The sequence below is a fragment of the Cebus imitator genome, unplaced genomic scaffold (assembly GCF_001604975.1).
Source record: "Cebus imitator isolate Cc_AM_T3 unplaced genomic scaffold, Cebus_imitator-1.0 Scaffold18, whole genome shotgun sequence".
Classification (NCBI taxonomy): Eukaryota; Metazoa; Chordata; class Mammalia; order Primates; family Cebidae; genus Cebus; species Cebus imitator.
This window is the reverse complement of record NW_016107333.1, coordinates 11717358-11738347: the sequence shown is the minus strand read 5'-3', so window position 1 is coordinate 11738347 and position 20990 is coordinate 11717358. Positions and strand designations below refer to the sequence as shown.

The window sequence follows — 20990 nt, the reverse complement described above, 5'->3', positions numbered from 1 at the left end:
CACTAGATCAGAAACAGTAGAGGAATTGAATGTCTTCAAAAACTGGTGATTGTGGTTAACCCTAAGGAAAGTAATGTCTACAAAGGAGACACTGAATCCTCTGAATGTTGTACTCTGTGGATGCCCATGGCAGATAAATGACAAAAATGTCCACAATTCTATACCCCCTCTTTGTATCCACACCTTTTGCAATAAGACTTTGCAGCTCCTCCTAACAGGAGGCAAAGTCTATTTTCCATTCCTTGAATCTTGTCTGGTCTTGTAACTTGCTCTGGCCAAAAGAATATAGCAGAAGTTACCTTGTATCTTGCACTGTCTCTCAAAACATCTCCTTTCATGTGAAGAAGCCTAAGCTTGTGCCCTGGAGGCAGAGAGACCACATGGAGGAGGCCTGAGGTACCTGGGTTAACAATCAGCCAACTCCAGTAGCAAAGCCACCTAGACAACCTGCAGATGACCTCACATGCATGAACACTCCCAGCCAATATCAGCTGAGATGAGAGGAACCAACCACCAAACTGAGCTTAGGCTGAATTGTCAACTCACAGAATCATGAACTAACTCAATGGTTAGTTTTTAAGCTTCTAAATTTTGGGGTGGTTTGTTATGCAGCAATAGCTAAGCAATACAATGCCTTGCCTATTAAAATAAATAAAATTATTTGTAAATAAAACTTTAGGAAAGAAAAGCAAGTAGCTGAGAAAGAAATCTGCATAACTGAGCAAGTGATGCAGAAGCTCCCAGGTAAGAATGACAGGGAGGTACTGAGGGTCTGGTGGAATTATCTAGGCTTGTGGCCCTTTCAAAGAAGCTTCAATGTATGGGTCTAATTGACAAGAGAACAAGTAGAGGGAGTAATAGAATTGAGCAGGGGTATCAATGCAAGGCTTGAAAAGACCAGTCACAGACCCAGTGCAATGTCCTTGGGGACCAGGCCAGACTAACCCCCCTCATGGTAGACACAAGCCTCCTAGGACCCAGGGGACACACTTAGATCCAAGGCCTGCCACCCTGCTGCAGGGAGAATCTTCAGCTTCCTCTGCACCCAGTACCTTCTGAACCATGAGGGAGGAAGTGAAACACTGAAAGGCTGAGTTGTTCCTGTATTTTTGCCTGGAAAAGACTGAGTTAACCTAAAAGACAATGGTGAAAGCTTATACAGCACTGACTCCCCCCCATACATGGTACCATATTCCTATTTTACAGATCAGGAAACTGAGGCACAAATTGTTCGAATGATTGGCCTAAGGTCACACAGCCATACTGAGTAAAGCCAAGTTTTGAACCCAAACAGTGTGGCTGAAGAGACTGCCTGGATTGCATTAATCAGCAAGGTTAATCTTTTCCTTCTTGATAGGCAGCACCAGGAGGCTCCTGAGGAAGTTCAGATCAGTTACGGGAAACAAAGATGCCACAGACACAAATGTTTGCACAATCTGAGTATGTTTCAGTATGTTTCCTGAGTGGACCCCAGGAAAGGGAGGCTGAGAGAGCTGCCCATGATTATACCTTTAGGAATTAGTCTTGTGCCCTCCATGCAGTGCCAGAAGGAGGCCCCCATGGGGCTTGCTTTATGATAAATCCTTCTTCTGAAGGAATGTTACTTCCTCTATCTTCTACACATCATGAATAATGATAGTTAACATGTTTAGCATTTACACCGTTCTGTGCCCTTGCACATATTATTTCTTATAATCTCATCAAAACTTTTCTGAGGAGGGGATTGCTGCTGTTCCTACGTTGCAAATGAAGAAACAAAGACTCAGAAATGGTAAGTGACTTTAAAATCTTGCACGGCCAAGAAGAGGAAGATCCAATGCTTGCTCCAAAGTCCAGCTGATTCCAGAGTGCATCCTATGACCTCAGTGCCCATCTCCCTCCTGGGCACCTTGGACAGAGCCTATGGCAAGGGGTCATCAAGGTTTTAGCACAGTGATTACAGGAACCACAGCTCAGGCACGAAAGCAGGAACGACTTTCCTATTGCACCAGCAGCCTTGTGTTGCTACAGCAAAAACACTTCCCCAGGCAGAAACTGCCTTGTCCACGGCCCCACCTCAGACTTCAACACTCAACAGAGAGCAGAGGAGCCCCAAGTCCTGGGAACCATAGGAGGTGCCATACACTCCGTGATGCCCGCCCCCACCTGCCTGGCCCACTTGCTTCCCTGCTTCTTGCTACTGGCTCTGGTCCTTGTCCTCTCAGGTAGGTGGGACAGAACAGGGTCCACCCCTGGCTGGTCGGTCGCTATAGGGATGCCAAGTGCTCTGGCTTGCCTGCAGAAGCTTGACCCCACGAAGATAAAGAGGGAGACACTGAAAATTTGCCTGACCCCAGCAGAGAGCAGACCCAGTGTCCCAAGAAGCAGCATAGTGAAGTGATAAGCTCGCAGGCTCTGTGCTCACACCCACTGCCTTCCAGCTTGGATGCTCCTATGCCCACGTCAGATGCTGCAGCTCTGTTAACCCCAGGAGCCTTTTCTATAAAACAGGGACACTCATGGGACCTTTCTCTAGGGCTGCTGTTAATATTAAATAGAAAAGTGGTGAGGCTCAGCCTTGGGCCAACTACATAGTTTATGAGACCCAGTGCAAAATAAAGACTGGGATCTGTTGTTCAAAAACTATTGAGCCACACAGCAGAGCATTAAACCAAGCATGGGATCCTTCTAAGCACGGGGCCCTGTGTGACTATATAGATGGCACAGCCATGAATCAGCCCCAGCTCAGCTTATGATGCAATAGGCTCAAACCTCACTACTAACCATTTTAAGTTTACTTTTTTCTGAGCCTTAGTTTTTCCATCTGTAAAACGGAGCTAAAAATAGGACCCACCTTGTGACTTTCTTAGGAGAATTCAAGAAGATAATACCTGTAAGTACCCAGCATAACAAAGATTTAGTAACTTTGGCCATTAATATTATCATTCCCATGTCTCCCCTAACTCAGGGGCAGGTCAGGTTAGCTCCTGAGTCTGGATTGAGACCCCTGCTTATAGCTCAGCCTTTGAGTCCAGAACTCTCTGATCCACCAGGCGGCGATATGTGGCTCTCAGTGGGCTCATTCCATCTCCTGACCATCTGGGCCCCTGCTCCAAGCTCCACTGAAACCTACATTCTGTCCATCACCCCTTTGGTCCTCCAGAGTGTCCACCCCCAGGAGAGCTCCTGGCAGAACCGAGGTGTGGAGTCAGACCTGGTTGCTCCCTCACTCGTTGGCCGTATGACTCATGACACCACTTCACTTCTTGAAGCTGATTTCCTCAATTGTAAGATGTGAATCATAATTCCTAGTTCTCATTCCACAAGTACTTTTGAGTGTCTGCTATGTTTTAGGCACTAGACTAGGAAATCAGAAATCTAAACTACCCAGAATAAAAAATATTCTGAATGACTGTTGGAACTGAATAGATGGAAAGTAAGAGAAGTTGCTTAAACCAGTCAGCTGGAAGGTTTCAGTCCAGCTGCATCTCAAGCTGAGTCAGGGCTGGTGCATGGGTGTGCCCTCTATATAGTGGCACAGGGCCCCCTGCTTTGAAGGGCCCCATGCTTGGTTTAATGCTCTTCTGTGTTGCTTAGAAAGGGACCTGCATTTCCATTTTGCCCTTGGCCTCACAAATTATGTAGCTGGCCCAGGGTTGAGCCTCACCACGTTTTTATTTAATACAGCAGCCCCAGAGAAAGGTCTTATGAGTGCCCTGTTTTGTAGTAGAGGAGACTGGGGCTAACAGACATTCTGTAAGGCTTTTAGAGGAAGCCCCTGTACAGGAACCATGAAAGGCAGAGAATGCAGATGGCAAATAGATGAGAAGGAAGCCCAGGGCTGGTCCAGCTCCACCGACAAGGCAGAGGCAAACCTCCTAGGACACCTCCTAAAGCCCATGTGACAACATGGAAGGAGACTCAGAAGGACAGAGGGAGGGGAGGGATGTGGGCACCAGGACTGAGTCCGGGTTCCAGCCCTGGTGTTCACTTCTCCAGACTCACCCCCAGCTGGGATAAGCGTAATTGACATACATTAAACCATATATGTAAAGTACTCAATTTGATAAATTTTGTCTGTGAGCATTGGGTATATTTCACACTTGTGAAATCAATCAGCAAAATCAGCATTTTGGAAGAATCCAGCATCCGAAAGTTTCCTTGTGATTCATCCTTGTCACTCCTTTTTGTCTCCAAAGCAACCATGTATCTGTGTTCTGTCACTGTAGTTTGCATTTTCTAGAATTTTATACAACAAGGATCATGCAGTTGTACTTTTTGGCTGGCTTCTTTTACTCAGCATAATTATTTTGAGATTCATTCATGTTGTTGCATTGTCAGTAGTTCATTTCTTCTCATGTCTGTCCATTGTAAGGATAAACCCTTTCCCATTCACCTGTTGACAGACATTTGGGTTGTTTGCAGTTTAGAGCTATTGTAAATAAAGTGTCTATGAATATTCATGTACAAGTCTCTGTGTCGATATATCCTTCCATTTCTCTTAGGGAAATGAATTTTATTTTATCAATCTTTGTGTGATACCACACTGTCTTGATTACTGTAGCATTATGTAAGTCTTAAAATCAGGTGGTATTAGTTTTCTAATTTTATTCTTTTTCAAATTGTTTTAGCTACTCTAGAAATTTTAGATTTAGTTTATCAATTTCTAAAGTGAAGCCTGCTGGGATTTGAATGGGAATAGCAGTGAATTTGTGTATCAACTTGAGAAAAATTGACACCTTAGCAATATTGAATCTTCCAACATATGAACAGTGTATATCTCTCTATTTATTTAGGCTTGATTTTTTTTCTCTTAGCAATGTCTTGTAAGTTTTCAGTTTGCAATACCTTCACATTTTTTGGCTAAATATTTTCTATTTTCTTATAATATTAATGACTGGAATTTTTCAATTCAAATATCAAATTCTTTATTGCTAGTATATAGTAATACAGATAATTTTGTATATGGATCTTTTATCGTCATTGTTGCTAAACTCATTTGTTAGGTATAGTAGCCTTTTTAAGAAATTTTCATTGCAATTTTAATTATGTCATCTGCACATAAAGATAGTTTCCTTTTTTCTTTCGAATCTGGGTGTCTTCTATTTCCTATTACCTTTTTTCATGGTTAGTACCTCTCCTACAGTATCGAATAGAAATAGTAAAAACAAGCATCCTTGTCTAGTTCCTGATCTGCAGGGAAAACATTCATTTTTGCACTACTAAGCATGATATTTGTTGTGGGTTTTACACAGATGCCGCTTATCAACTTGAAAAGCTTCCTTCTATTCCTAGTTTGCTGAGCGTTATTATTGGGAATGCATGTTCAACTTTGAAAAGTGCTTTTTCTGCATCTGTTGAGATGATTATATGAGTGCATGTATATGCATGTGTGTGTTAGTTTAGTAATATGGTAAATTATATTGATTGATTTTTAAACCAACTTTACATTCCAGGGATAAACTCAACTTGATCATAATGTATTATACTTTCTACATATTGCTGATTGCTGAATTTGGTTTACTAAAATTTTGTTTAAAATTTTTTTATGTTCATGAGGGATATTTTTTTTTTCTTATAAGGACTTTGGGTTTGATTTCAAGATAACACTGGGACTTGTAGAATAATTAGAAAAGAATGACTTTTCAATTTTCTAAAAGTATTTATATAAAATTGGTATTATTTATTTCTTAAAAATATGAAAAATTTGGCCGGGCATGGTGGCTCATGCCTGTAATCCCTGCACTTTGGAAAGCTGAGGCAGGTAGATCACTTGAGCCCAGGAGTTCGAGACCAGCCTAGCCAACATGGTGAAACCCCGCCTCTACCAAAAATGTAAAAATTAACCAGGCATGGTGGCACATGCCTGTAATCTCAGCTACACGGGAGCTGAAGCAGAAGAACCGCTTGAACCTGGGAGGCTCACTCCAACCTCCCAGGAACAACCTTGTTTCTTTTTTTTTTCTTTTCTCTCTTTTTCTTTCTTTTTTTGGAGTGTGATGGTGTGATCTTGGTTTACTGCAAACTCCGCCTCCCAGGCTCAAGCGATTTTCCTGCCAAGACAGTGCCACTGCACTCCAGCCTGGGTGACAGAGTGAGGCCTTGATATGAAACTTTACTAATGAAACTATCTAGGATTTGGGAAGATTTTTAATAACAGATTAAACTTTTTGATAGCTAATAGGGCTATCCAGGTTATCTTTTTCTTCTTGAGATAGCTTTGGCAGTGGATCTTTTTCAAGGAATTTGTTCATGTTACAGAATTTGTCAAGTATACATAACTTGAAGTTTTCCATAATATTCCCTTATTATTCTATTAATATGAGTCAAATCTGTAGTAATATCACCAATCTTTTTCCTGATTTTCACAATTTAGGTTCTCTCTCTGTGTGTCTCCTCTGTTCCATCTCACTAGAGATTTATCAATTTTAGTGATCTTCTCAAAGATTTTCTTCTTCTCATTGATTTTTTCTCTGTGTGTGTGTGTGTGTACATGTGTGCATGTGTGTGTGTGTGTGTGTGTGTTTCTACTGTATTAAGATTCATTTCGAGCTTGATCACAGCACTTTGGGAGGCCAAGGCGGCAGATCACCTGAGGTCAGTCATTTAAGACCAGCCTGCCTGGCCAACATGGTGAAACCTCATCTCTACTAAAAATATAAAAATTAGCCCAGCATAGTGGCACGCATCTGTAATCCCAGCTACTCAGGAGGCTGAGGCAGGAGAATCACTTGAACCCAGGAGGCAGAGGTTGCAGTGAGCTGACATGGCACCACTGCACTCCAGCCTGGGTCACAGAGCAAGACTCTGTCTCCAAAAAACAAAAAAACAAACAAACAAAAAAATGATGATGAGGATGAGGAGAAAAGGGAACACTATTGGTGGGAATGTGAATTAGTACAGTCATTATGGAAAACAGCATGGAGATTTCTCAAAAATATAAAAATAGCACTACCATATGATCCAGCAATCCTAGAATGGGGTATTTATCCACAGGAAAAGAAATCGATGTATCAAAGGAGTGCATGGATTTCTATGTTTATTACAGCACTATTCACAATTGCAAATGTATGGAATCAATCTAAATGTCAATCAATGGATGAATGGATAAAGAAAATACGTATATTTTGGGTATCCCCAAGCACACCCACAATGGAATACTATTCCACCATAAAAAATAATGAAATCATTTCATCATTCAGAGCACATGGATGGAGCTGGAGATTATTTTATTAAGTGAAATAAGCCCTACTTGAGAGGCTAAGGCAGGAAAATCGCTTGAGCCTGAGAGGTGGAGTTTGCAGTAAGCTAAGATCACACCATCACACTCCAAAAAAAGAAAGAAAAAGAGAGAAAAGAAAAAAAAGAAAGAAAGAAAGAAAGGAAAGAAAGAAAGAGGAAGGAAAGAAAGAAAGAAAGAAAGAAAGAAAGAAAGAAAGAAAGAAAGAAAGAAAGAAAGAAAGAAAGAGAGAGAGAGAAAGAAAGAGAAGGAAGGAAGGAAGGAAGGAAGGAAGGAAGGAAGGAAGGAAGGAAAGAGAGAAAGAAAGAAAGAGAAAAACCCAGACACAGAAAGACAAATATGAGGGTGCTAAAAATGATCTCATGGAAGTAGAGAGTGTAATGATGGAATGATAGATACCAAAGACTAGGAAAGGTAATGGACCTGAGGGAAAGGAATTAAGAGTGAGGTTGGTGAATGGGTACAAACACACAGTTAGATAAAAGGAATAAATTATAATGTTTGATAGCAGAGTACGGTGACTATAATTCACAACAATGTGTTATATTTTTCAAAATAGCTAGAAAAGAGGACTTGAAATGTACCCAACACATAGAAATAATAAATACTCAGGTGATGGAAAGAAGAAAGAAAAGAAAGAAAGAAAGAGAGAGAGAGAGAAGGAAAGAAAGAAAGAAAGAGAGAGAGAAAGAAAGAAAGAAAGAAAGAAAGAAAGAAAGAAAGAAAGAAAGAAAGAAAGAAAGAAAGAAAGAGAAAGAAAGANAAAGAAAGAAAGAAAGAAAGAGAAAGAAAGAGAAAGAAAGAAAGAAAGAAAGAAAGAAAGAAAGAAAGAAAGAAAGAAAGAGAAAGAAAGAAAGAAAAAGAAAGAAAGAAAGAAAGAAAGAAGGAAAGAAAGAAAGAAAGAAAGAAAGAAAGAAAGAAAGAAAGAAAGAAAGAAAGAAAGAAAGAAAGAAAGAGAAAGAAAGAGAAAGAAAGAAGAGAGAGAAGGGAGGGAGGGGAGGAAGGAAGGAAGGAAGAAGAAAGAGAGTGAGAGAAAAAACCTTACAATAGTAAACTCACATTTCTCCACTCCCAGTCTTTATTCTATTGATGTCATAACTTCTACTTATACATGTGTTAGAAGCCTCACAGTAGAACGTAATTTTTTTAGATCATTTTGGAGCCTTTTAAGATTTGTTGTGTGGACCAGAACACTTCTTTCTGGGCTGTGTACTCTCTTCTACAGTTCTCTCCAGAGCCCGGACAATCATGAAGTTTACCAGTGTGGCTGGTAGGAACAGGCATCATTTTTAGCTCTGTACTGAGTGATGCAGAGTTCTGCACATGTGTGTGAGGAAACTTCTTGACGCAAGCAAAAGAGCCAACAGGAAGGATTAGTGATAACAGATCTGACTGGCTCAAATAACGTTTGAGAGTGGATGTTGCTGAATGTCTCGGAACTGAGGACATCAAGGACAAAGGTAGTCCCTAGGATTCAACAGGTGGTTATCACTTGGTCACAATTGTGAGAAAGCTTTCTTGGTGGTTAATAGCACATGGCCAGCTGAAGACAGGTAGAAATAGAATTTAGAATTCCGTAACTTTTTCCTAGATCTTCTTAAAAGGGAATGTTTGCTTCATCTTCTTACTCTCCTTCCCTCATTCACAACTGAGAAACACCATAATATACTGCAAACAAAAGTGTAGAGTGAGACTGAGCTATTCACAAAGCTGATGGGAATACAGATAAAAAGGAAATTCAGGGCACAAATCTGGTGACCTTGAGTTGAGCAGAATCTTAAGTCACCTGATCTGAGTTCAAATCCTGGCCATGATACCTACTGAATGCATGGTTCACCTCATGTTTCTTTACCACTATGAGCATTTGTTTTCTTTCTCATCTCAAAAATGGAGATAATAGGCTGGGCACAGTGGCTCACACTTGTAATCCCAGCACTTTGGGAAGCCAAAGCGAAGGAATCACTTAAGTACAGGAGTTTGAGGCCAGCCTGTACAGTGAGACCCCATCACTACAAAAAAAAAAAAAATTTATAAATAAGTAATAAACTGAAAAGTTTTTAAAATTGAGATTATAATAACATCTAGCTGACAGAATTCTTAGAAGGAGTACATGTGATGATGTCTGTAACCCAGAACTTCCATGGGCAGCCTCAGCCCTCTTTCTCTGTATCCACTTTGAGGACAAAATCAGCAGTTCAACCCATCTTCACAACACATTAACAAGAACCGCAGTCTGCTGAATAATTCGCAGGAGGCAGGAAGGGTATTTACACTGAATGCTACAACATACAAACCTACATCTCCAAAGGATGGCATTTGCAGATTAACAGCCAGAGCTCCAGAAACACGCTGAGAGGGCCTGAATCAAGCCTGTCACCCTCCTACTGGGTGAATGTGGGAATCTGCCAGAGCTTCCATAGCAAAGTACTGAGCCTGGGTGACTTGAACATCTCAATGTAATTTCTCACAATTCTGGAGGCTGTAAACCCTTGATCAAGGTGTCTGCAGGGCTGGTTTGTCTAAGGCCTCCCCCCTCAGCCTATAAACGACTGCCTTCTCCCTGTATCGTCACATGGTCTTCCCCTTGTATGTGTGTGTCTCAGGTCCCTCTCCTTATAAGGACATCAGTTGGATTAGATTAAGGCCCGCCCCTAATGTCCTCATTTTAACTGAATTACCTCCTTAAAGACCCTACCTCCAAATACAGTCACATTCTGAGGTGCTGGAGGTTAGGATATCAACATGTGCATTTGGGACACACAATCCTAGCAGATGATCCTGGGTCCACTGCCTAACCTTTCCGGGCCCTCCGTTTTCTCTGTGGAAAAATGGGAATAACGCAGTTTACCTTAAAGGAGCATGGTGAAGAATAAGTGACATAATGCACGCAGGGCCTAGCACATGGTGAGTAACTTGAGTGATATTTATTTGCAGGTTTTCCATTGCATAGCTCAGTTCTCTCTCTGCAGCCAGCCACCTCATCCCCTCTTTCCCTTCCCTCTCTGATGACACTCCTGTCTTGTCCTGGGCCATTGTTCTCGGCCAGATAATGGTTTGATTGTTTTAAGCCTGCCTTTTAGGGCTCCAAGTCCTTCCTGTCCAGTGCAAGGTCTTTCTTCCTCTTTTGTAGAAGCCTCTGAGCAGAGCAGCCAGAATGAGTGGCAGGTGCTACAGCCCGAGGGCCCCATGCTGGTGGCAGAAGGCGAGACCCTCCTACTGAGGTGTATGGTGGTCGGCTCCTGCACCGATGGTATGATAAAATGGGTCAAGGTGAGCACTAAGGACCAACAAGAAATTTATAACTTTAAACATGGCTCCTTCCCCGGGGTGATGCCTATGATCCAACGGACATCAGAACCACTGAATTGCGATTATTCCATCTATATCCACAATGTCACCAGGGAGCACACTGGAACCTACCACTGTGTGACGTTTGATGGTTTGAGTGAACACTCAGAAATGAAATCGGATGCAGGCACCTCAGTGCTTGTGAAGGGTGAGTATCAGGCCCTGCAGGCCACACGTTGCTCTGGTCTGCTTCCCTGCACAGTCACCTTTATCCACTGTGTCATGCTGTGTCACACAAAATTTCAGTGGCATACAACAATACATGTTTTTATCTCACATGGACATTTCCATGTGGCTGGGTGGTTTCACTTCTCATGTCTCATGCTAGAGTCCAGGCTGGAGACGTAGCAGCTACATGGGGCATGATTTTCTCATGGAAATGGCAGAAGCAGAAGCCCAGACCCAATTCTTCAAGTACACCTCAAGCATCTAGTCACATTATGTCTGCTAACAGCCCATTGGCTAAAGCAAGTCACATGGCTCAGCTCCAAGACAAGGGACAAGGAAGAATAGCCTTCCACCATGCAGCCAAAGTAAGAGTGTGGATGTTCCCTATTACTAGCACAGAGTCAAAACCTGAGGCTGAGCATGTCAACTACCACACTCCCCAGGTAATCAATCATGGTATCTTTAAGTGGACCTGTGGTGACTTGAATACCCAAATCCCGGGACTCTTATAGAATAGTGGTGCATTCTTAAGTCAGTTACCCTGACTCTACATGCCTAGAGTGCTTTGCTTGGAAAACAGGCAACACAATTTGCACTTCAAGGGTCATTGGGGGATTAAATAAAACGGATGCCTGTGGAATCACCCTGTAAACTGGTGACATGGAGAGTATCTGTGCATGGGAGTTCATTTTCACTTAATGCCAGATTCAGGAAGGCTTCCCTGGCTTCTTCCAAGCTATGATGGCGCCTCCTTTGTAGTTCTGCCGTCTTCTGGATTTCCAGTCTCTGGGCAATTTTTTGACCATCTCCACTAGCAGACAGAGAATGGCTTCAGGGCAGGGCACTTATGTGTCTTCCTGAGTTTCATATTCCCAATTCTACCATTGGTATGTAGTAGGTACTCAGAGCCTCTTTACTGAATGAGTCAGCTAATGAGTAATAAAGAAAGCAGAAGGGAGTGGCTGAGAGAAGAAATCTGGAAATAAGGAAGGGAGGGAAAGCACCAGGGAGGAAATGATGGAAGAGGAGAGGGAATCCAACAAAGACCTCTTCTTTGGCTTCAGGAGCTGGGGACCCTGAGCCAGACCTGTGGATCATCCAGCCCCAGGAACTGGTGTTGGCATCCACTGGAGACACTGTCTTTCTGAACTGCACAGTGCTTGGAGACGGTCCCCCCGGACCCATCAGGTGGTTCCGGGGAGCTGGTCTGAGCCGGGAGGCCATTTACAACTTTGGAGGCATCTCCCACTCCAAGGCGACAGCCGTGCGGTCCTCCAACAATGACTTCAGCATTCTTCTGCAAAGCATCTCCAATGAGGATGCAGGCACCTATTACTGTGCAAAGTTTCAGAGGAAACCCAACAGGCAATACCTGTCTGGACAGGGCACCAGGCTGAAAATGAAAGGTGAGACAATTGGTTTTGGAGTTGTTGGGGGAGAGGAGCAGGTTTCATGAGCAATTTTTCTACATGTCCCAAACAAGCCAGCTCTTCCCAGCCTCCATGGCTTTACATAAGTTGTTCCCTCTACCTGGAATGCTTTCTTCTTTTCTCTGAAAACTCCTACTCATCCTTCAAGGCCCAGAACAAATGACCCCTCCTCTGTAAAACCTTCTTCTCCTCTCAAGCAGAGTAAATGTTTCCCCATTTTGATTTCTACAGAATTCTATATGGATCATTAATAAATCAACAAACATCGGCCAGGCACCATGGCTCACTCCTGTAATCCCAGCATTTTGGGAGGCCAAGGTGGGTGGATCACCTGAGTCAGGAGTTCCAGACCAGCCTGACCAACATGGTGAAACCCTGTCTCTACTAAAAATACAAAATTAGCCGGGAGCGGTGGCACATGCCTGTAATCCCAGAAATCTGGGAAGCTGAGGCAGGACAGTCGCTTGAACCCAGGGGGCAGAGGTTGCAGTGAGCTAAAATTACACCATTGCACTCCAGCCTGGGCAACAAGAGTGAAACTCTGTCTCAAAAAATAATAGTAGCAATAATAATAATTCAACCAGCATCTACTACATGCCTGTTGAGTGTCCTGCACTACACTAAGTACTAGAGATACTGCAATGAATTAGACATGTCCATACCCCAAAGGTGCTCTAGCAGAAAGCCTAATTTTGTCCTTCATAGCTGCAGGGTTTGACTTCCAGCCCCCACCCAGGTAGAAACTGGCAGACTCATCCCAGAGACCCCTAGCTCCTGGGACTCAGGAAGTGGTGGGATAGAAAGATAAAGGGAAGTATGAGAAAGCCTCTCTCCCTTGCAGCAAAATCTACCTCTTCCCAAGAGGCAGAATTCACCAGGGAACGTGCAACTGAGATGTCTCCAACAGGTGAGTGTACCTACCTCAGTGGAGTCAATGAGTCTACCATAGGCAAGGAGGCCATGAATGGCTTGGTCATGGGAACGGAGCAGTCCCACACTCCTGGGGCTCATCTGCCACCAAGAAAGCTCCCAGGGTCTCATCTCAATTGCAGTGCTGGGACCCCAGAGAACCATGTTACAACGGCTCAGTTGTAACAAACTTTCTCATAGCCAGGGCTATGTTTAGTGGGGAATTTTGCTTGAGAGGTGGTGAGCTCCCTGGGATTCTGAGTTTAGGGACACACTATGAGGCTATGCACAACACTGGAGAACATGGCTTTGTAGCTAAGTCTCCTGGATGGAACCTCTTCCTAGTGTGATGGGCAGGTTCTCACCCCTGGAATCTGGTATCTGACTGTATGAACTAGATGGGAGGGGACAAGCATCAGAGAGCTACTTCATGGGATTCTGTGTGGATTTAATGCGATTACACGTGCCAAGTGTCCAGAATGATGCCTGGCACATCTCCTGTTAACATTGGGGGACTCTCAGTGTCTGGTGGGAGCTTGTGATAGAGGTGGTCAGATTTACTTACCTGATGCTCTGCCCTGCTCCTGCCATTCAAGGGAGCCAGACTGCATGGGTCCCATGACTTCTTTAATACATGTGGCCCTGAGAATATCACTTCTGCACTCTGGGTCTGTCTCCTTATCTTAAAAAATTGGATCACGGGCCGGGCGCGGTGGCTCAAGCCTGTAATCCCAGCACTTTGGGAGGCCGAGGCGGGTGGATCACGAGGTCAAGAGATCGAGACCATCCTGGTCAATATGGTGAAACCCCGTCTCTACCAAAAATACAAAAAATTAGCTGGGCATGGTGGTGCGTGCCTGTAATCCCAGCTACTCAGGAGGCTGAGGCAGGAGAATTGCCTGAACCCAGGAGGCAGAGGTTGCGGTGAGCCGAGATCGCGCCATTGCACTCCAGCCTGGGTAACATGAGTGAAACTCTGTCTCAGAAAAAAAAAAAAAAAAAAATTGGATCACGATCTTATGCTGTAAAATTACCTTGAGGATTGCTTTAGGCAATTAGGAAGAGAGGAGGTTAGGGATGTGACTGAGATGATTACAGGTGCAGGCAGAATATTGGGTGACCCTTCTCTGGGCCCAGGGCAGAGGAAAGGGTGATCTTTGATCACCTCTGTCACTGTAGAAAGGATACAGCTCCAGAGGTTATACAGCAGCAGGATGTGACCTTGGTCATGGGCAGCACTGAGGTGTGGGCTGTGGGGCCCTCACCATGGGTCCTGCCTGAGCTCTCTCCTGTGCCTCCCAGGCCTCCTGGTTGTGTTCACACCTGCTGTCCTGGGGCTGAAGGCAATGATCTTGGCTGCAGTCCTGCTGGCCCTGGCTACCTGTTGGAGGAGCCCTTGGCAAGAAGATTTCAAGACCACAGGCCCAGCAGAGCCATGAACACCTTAGTAGGGAGCAAGGTTCAAAAGTGAGGCGTCAGCCCCAGAGTGGGGATCCTCTAAGTTGGAGAGGAGCCAGGGCTCCTCAACCACTTTCCTGCCTCCAGTCCCAGCCTCCAGGTGCCCCCAGGGCTCATGACAAACTCCCAGATCTGTGCATCTGCTTTTGGTTCACCTAGTGAAATTCCCCTCTTTGCACCGGGCTTCCCTCCAAAGTGTCTCCCTTTCTCTTTTCGGGCTGTTCAAGACCTCCTTGCTTTTCAGGCCCTGGCTAAGTCTCTCCTCAATACCCTTGCCTCTGCTGCAGCCCTTTCTGGTGTGCCCTGCCCCTTTCCCCACCTCCCCACATCCTTCTTGGCCTCCAACATCCAATTCAGAGTCTTCTTCCCAGAGGGTGTCCCTAAGCATCTCTGAGCTCAACCAGCCAGCATCTCTGCCCCTCTATCTACACCCTTCTCCCCACCCTTCCTGCCTTCCTTCCATCCCCCTATGGCTGGCTTGGGTGGGGGTAATATTAGGATGCAGGTTAAGCAACTATAACAAAGCTCTTAAATAACAATGGCTTAACCCAGTAGAAATCAACCAGAATGTTGACCATCAGCAGGCCACACAATACAGAGACTGGTTTTGGGACCCGGGATTCACTGCTCCCATTGCTACCAGGTCCACCTTCCAGCCAGTTAGACTGGGGAAGAAGACAGGGAAGGGGAGCAGGACCCTCCCCTCTAAGGGCACAGTCAGGAACTTGGCCACCTCACTTACCTCTACTTGGCTGGAATGTGGTCACATGGTCATACCTAGCTGCAAGAAAGGCTGGGAAATGTAGTCTTTACTTCTGGCAGCAACCTGCCCAGCTGCAAGTTTTCACTAAAGAAGCAGATGGTAGATATCAGGGGATAACCAGTTATCTCCACCACAGTGGCAGACAGGCAGTCTCTCGCCTGCCCTGGGTTTAAACCTAAGTTTAATGCCCAGCTAGCTGGCCAGCACTTCTTCCCACCATCACCTCCCCTGGGGCAGCATGATATGTGCAGTAGTTCCCAGGAAGAGTGATTTTGCCCCCATGGGACTTTTGGCAATGTCCGGAGTCGTTTTGGGTTGGCACAACTTGGAAGTGCTACCACCATCTAGTGGACTGAGAAGCCCTGACATAGGGAAAGGTGTGCGCGCCAGAGAGTCAAACACACCTGCCTTGAACTCCGAGGCCTCTGCCCCTCACTGTGCATCCTCAGTGACTAATCAGAGGCCCCTCACATCACAGAACATCCAGGATACTAATATGGACTTCTCTGCATGTGTAAAAACCAATTCAAGGCCAGTCATGGTGGCTCATGCCTGTAATCCCAGCACTTTGGGAAGCCAAGGCAATGGATCATCTAAGGTCAGGAGTTCGAGACCAGCCTGGCCAACATGGAGAAACCCCATCTCTACTAAAAATACAAAAAATTAGCCTGGCATAGTGGCACATGCCTGTAATTCCAGCTACTTGGGAGGATGAGGCAGGAGAATCCCTTGAACTGGCGAGGTGGAGGTTGCAGTGAGCTGAGATTGCACCACTGCACTCCAGCCTGGGCAACAAGATGAAACTCCATCTCAAGAAAAACAAAAACAAAGAACCAATTCAACTTTTGCATTTACTGAGGGCCTCCTGTGTGCTGTGTGCACTGCATGTACTCAATACATGTAAACTCCCTGTTCTGTTTCCAAGCAAACATTTATTAGCACTCACTATAGGGGGAAGTGGATGAGTCTAGATGTTTTTCATTATAACAAACAGAAAAACAGCTTGAACACAGCCAGAGAGGACAGTCTGAGAATGAAATAAATCACTTAATTTCCAGACAGTAGAGAGGGTAGGTAAGTTAGGCTGAATAGTAGCCCCCATCCCAAAGATATTCATGTCCTAATCTCTGGAACCTGTGACTGTGTTACCTTGCATGGCAAAAAAAAAAAAAAAAGACTATGCAGACATGATTAAATTAAAAATCTTGAGATAGGGCCTGGGGTTTATCCTGGATTATCTAAGTGGGCCCTAAAAGAGATCCTAAAAGACATGATAAGTATCCTTACAAGAAAGTCACACAAGGAGCTTCGATGTAGAAGAGAAAGTAATATGAGCACAGAGGCAGAATTTGGAGCAATGTGACCACAGGTTAAAGAATGCCAGCAGCCACCAGAAGCTGGAAGAAGCAAGGGGTGAATTCTCCCCCTGGAGCCTCCGGAGCAAGCATGGCCTTGCTGATACAACACCTTGATTTCAGACTTTGGGACTTCGGAACTATGAGAAAATAAATTTCTGTTATTTTAAATAATCAAGTTTGCAGTGATCTGTCACAGCAGCCACGGGAAGCTAAAACAGCAGGGAAGCATGGAGCTTGTCCTCCAATAACTGGAGGTGGGTGCCATCTGCCCCTGCAAACCCCCTCACTCTGTAGGCCCTGCATGAGCTGGTCCCTGCCGCCCCTTCTGACTTCATCTCCCCCGATCCCGTAAGCTGATTCTGCTCCAGCACTCCACTGGGCTTTGACCACACAAAGCTTCCTAATTTATTCAAGTCTCTGCTTAAGTCTTACCTTCAAGAGGCCTCTCTGGATCACTCTATCCATAAAGGTGCCTCCCTCATTCTCATTTCCCCCATGCCACTTAAGTTTTCTTCATATACTTATTGCTACCTGAAAACTTGTTGTGTAGGTGTGTGTGTGAGCGCATGTGCATGTGTGCGTGCGTGTGTGTGCACATGTCTGTGCGTGCATGTGTGTCTGTGGATGTGGATGTGTGTGCCTGTGTGTGCACGTGTGCATGTCTGTGTGTGTATGTTTGTGTGTCTGCTTCCTTGATGGTTGTGAGTTGTCCCTGCTAGAATTTGAGCTCCGTGGGGACAGGAACCTAACATTCCACTATCGCAGCCATTCTCACTCAATCCTGAAGCGTAGTTGAAGGCTGACTCTGCGCCAGGCCCTAATCAATGTGCTGAGAATAAAACAGAAGTCTGCTGTCTCAGAGTTTACCTCCTCCTGAGAGAAGACAGACACTGAGCAAGTAACCCCAGATGAATAACAGGCCCCACCATACTGAGTGCTGAGGGCATTTACAATGCAGGAGGATGGGGAAGGAAGTTGCCAGAGCAAAGAGGAGGTGACATTATTTTATGCAAGTGGACAGAAGAGGCCTCCTGATAAAGTGACATTTGAGTCGACACCTGAAGGAAGTGAGGAAGGGAGCCCTGCAGATACCCCGGGGAAGAGCTGAAAAGTACAAGGAATAGCAAATGCAAAGGTCCTGAGGCAGGAGCGTGCTTGACTTGGCACAAGAACAGCAAACACCAAGCAGAATGCTTGGCCTGTGTTAGACCCCTGTAAACATCTGAATTACGTACATGCCAGAGGTGAATTTCACAATCTCAAAGTCTGGCTGTGCAGGTTCAAATTCCAGTTCTCCTACTTATCTCTTGGGTGAGTTTGTTTCTTTCAGTTTCCTTGTCTGTAAACTGATAGTAACATGCGTGCCTCCCGTATTAGGTAGTTTGGGGGCTAAAATGCCTTGGCGTATGTGCAGCATTAACTGCACCTGGCACATGAGAAGTACTAAGTCATGATTAGGGTTACGTTATCTCGTCATGTGGTTGCCATGCAATTCTGACTCTAAACTGTAGTCACCATCCTCCCCATGAGGAGCATGGAGCCCACAGTGCCTGGGCCCCTTATTGTGCAACTTCAGACACCAGATGGCCCTACTCACCTCAGCTCAGCTGAAAATCCTATAGAAAGTTGGCCCTGCTTGGGTCCAGAGACTCACAGGGACATGGCAAGGCAGTAAGGTGAGGGAAGTCCACTAAAGAAGACAAATAAAACAAAAGATGAATAATTTAAGGCCCTTGGTGGAGGCTCTGTGAAACTTGCTAACCACAGATAGGAAGGGTAGGGAATGGATGGGAGACAGAACTCCTCAGTCCAGCCCTTCTACTGCTTTGGGGCCCCAGGCATGGCACAGGTGAGATGACCCACCAAAGGCAGAACAGAGGGCAAGCCACAGGGAGGCTGCATCCCCCGCTAAGGTCCAACAGGCCACTATTTTACATATCCTGCCTGGGCCTCCCCATCTGACCCCTGGATGTCAGTGGCTACACTCCAAGCTCCCTAAATCAGGGCATCTGTTTCTCTTCCTCCCCTTCTGTTTTCTCCTTCCTGCAACACTTCTTTAGCTCTTTCCTTCCCTTCCCATGGTTCTTGTTCCATGCTTCTCCTGCCCCAAGGAACCCCCATCAAGGCTGCCAAAGGCCCAGCCTCTGCAACAGCTCCTCGTGAGAGATGGATCCATTCACATCACTCTCCTCAGGCCTTGAGGAGCCTCCATTTCCCCCCGCAGGTGAGACCTAGAGCTGGAAGAAGAGGAGCAAACACCATTTGGCAGGGGCTTCTTATACCCTGGCAACCCAAGGACGGCAGCCTTGCTGCAGTATTGGGGTGGCAGTATTGGTGTCGGGTGAGAGGAGGCGCCAGCCTGGTCAAGAATAGTCCTTCCTCCCCACAAGACACACTGCCCAGAGTGCAGCTACATGTCATTGGGCTAGGGAAGTGGCGGATGCCAAGCCTAGCCAAGCACATTTCTAAACTCTATCTAGATGGTACTGTATCATGGCACTTTGCTACACAGATCATTCTCAACCTTGCTTTTTGGCTCAACATTTGAGGTATATTCAGGTTGGTTACCTGTAACTCTAATTCATTCATCTTCAGAGCTGTATAGTATTCCATTTTCGATATATTACATCTGTGATTTCTGTGGATGGATGGAGACCTTAGTTGTTCCAGTTTCTCATTATCCTAAACAGAGACAGTTTCATTGTGTCTCCTGATGCATGCACCAGTGCACACATCCACAAGTAGAACTGGAGGGTTCTACAGGTTCTGTGCTTATTCAACTCCACTAGATTTGCCAAATCGTGCCCCAGTGCCATTAAACCAACATATACTGCTGCCAGACACAGGAAAATTCCTGTCGTTTCATGCTTATGCCAATATTTTCTGTGGTCATGCTACAGGGAGGTACGGGAATCCTCAGTTCTTGTCTGCTTGAAAGAAAGATCTTAGCCGAGAGACACATAGCAAAGGTTAAGTAGCAGACTTTACTGAAGAAAGATAAAGTACATTCCTAGAGAGGAGTGGGCTGACCTGGCTGGAGAACAGCATCAGGTGAAAAGTAGCAGTAGCAGTGTTTATTTAAAGAGACAGAACACTCTGAAAGAACAAGCCAGCAGCAGCTAGTGCCGGTGGACCCTCTTTATGAGAATCTCACGTGATTATTCATGAAGGGGCATGAGGGGTGCCACTTACAATCATGTTTTAGGTGGTCCTCTTGGTCATGAATATTCTGTGGTTGTACATGCTAGCACACACATTGCATGCCTCATTAGCATTTAAAATCTCCACCCAGGGGTGTGTTTTGTTTTTATTATAAGGAGCAGAAGGCTTCTTTAGGGCGCGTTACTGTAGGAGTGCGCATGCTCCTCAGTGGGACAGTCCCTACCATGGTTATCTCCGAGTAGGGCCTCATAAGTCCCCTTTAGGGTCAGAGGAGCCCAAGGCCGGAAGTAGCCAGTGTAGCCACCGGCTTTTTGCTGACCGTCAGTGAGTGATGCTGACTATCAATGAACAGAGTTTGCGGGACTTCTTTTCCCAAAGGCTCCCTTGTCTGCTTCTTTCTGGCTACCTGCGTACTCTCACAGACTTGTCCATTTCTTACCAGTTGGACAGGGCAAAAGGGCATGTCATTGCAGTTTTAATTGGGTCTCACTGCTGCCTAATGCAGCCAAGCATCTTTCCATACACAGGCTGGCAGTACTGTTATTTCGTTATTATTGTCATTAGTTGACGATGTTGTGAAAAGAGAGACAAATAGTCCCACCTTCACTGAGGCAGTGGTAGTAAAGAAGAGTGAGTCGTATCAGCAGCTTCCATGTACAGGGGCCACTGGAAGGTCTGAATGTCAGTTAAGGAATCAATCATTTGCTCCACCTAGCAGCTCCCCTGGGCCACTAAGCTATAGAGGGTCTAGTCCTTAGGGGACTGGAGTAGGGAGTCAGAGGAGACACCAGTCCTGGGTACACACAGCTCCTGCCCAAAGTGAAGTCACCACCAGTGAGGACACAGCAGAGGGGGTACCGAAGGAAAGCTGGGGTGAGGCTGGAGGTGGTGGAAGATGGGCTTAAAGGGAGGGGCTGGGGTGAGGCTGGAGTGGGAAGAAAGATGGAGATGAGCCTGGAGGGGGTTGGGCTGAAATGGAGTGAAGGTGGGCTTTGGAGGGTGGGGGTGCATTTAGTACTGAGGGCAGAGTTAGAAGGGAAAGTGGGGCTAGGTGGATCAGGTGCTGGTGGCAGGTCTGTGAGGTTGAGGTGAGGCTGGAGGTGGGAGAGGTGGTAGAATGTGGGGATGGGCTGGGGCAGGATGGGCTGGAGGTTGGGGGGTGGTGTGGTTGGTCA

The 20990-nt window shown here is 45.4% G+C and overlaps 1 protein-coding gene across 1 annotated transcript; it reads left to right on the top strand.

The window, feature by feature from the left end:
• Nucleotides 1-1982: 1982 nt before the first annotated feature.
• Nucleotides 1983-16470, top strand: SIRPB2 (signal regulatory protein beta 2). The gene is made up of 5 exons (XM_017515585.2): nt 1983-2204; nt 10350-10715; nt 11800-12141; nt 13007-13072; nt 14377-16470. Exons 1-5 carry the CDS (start codon nt 2132-2134, stop codon nt 14511-14513), a joined length of 984 nt encoding a protein of 327 aa, XP_017371074.2. The 5' UTR covers nt 1983-2131; the 3' UTR covers nt 14514-16470.
• Nucleotides 16471-20990: the final 4520 nt, after the last annotated feature.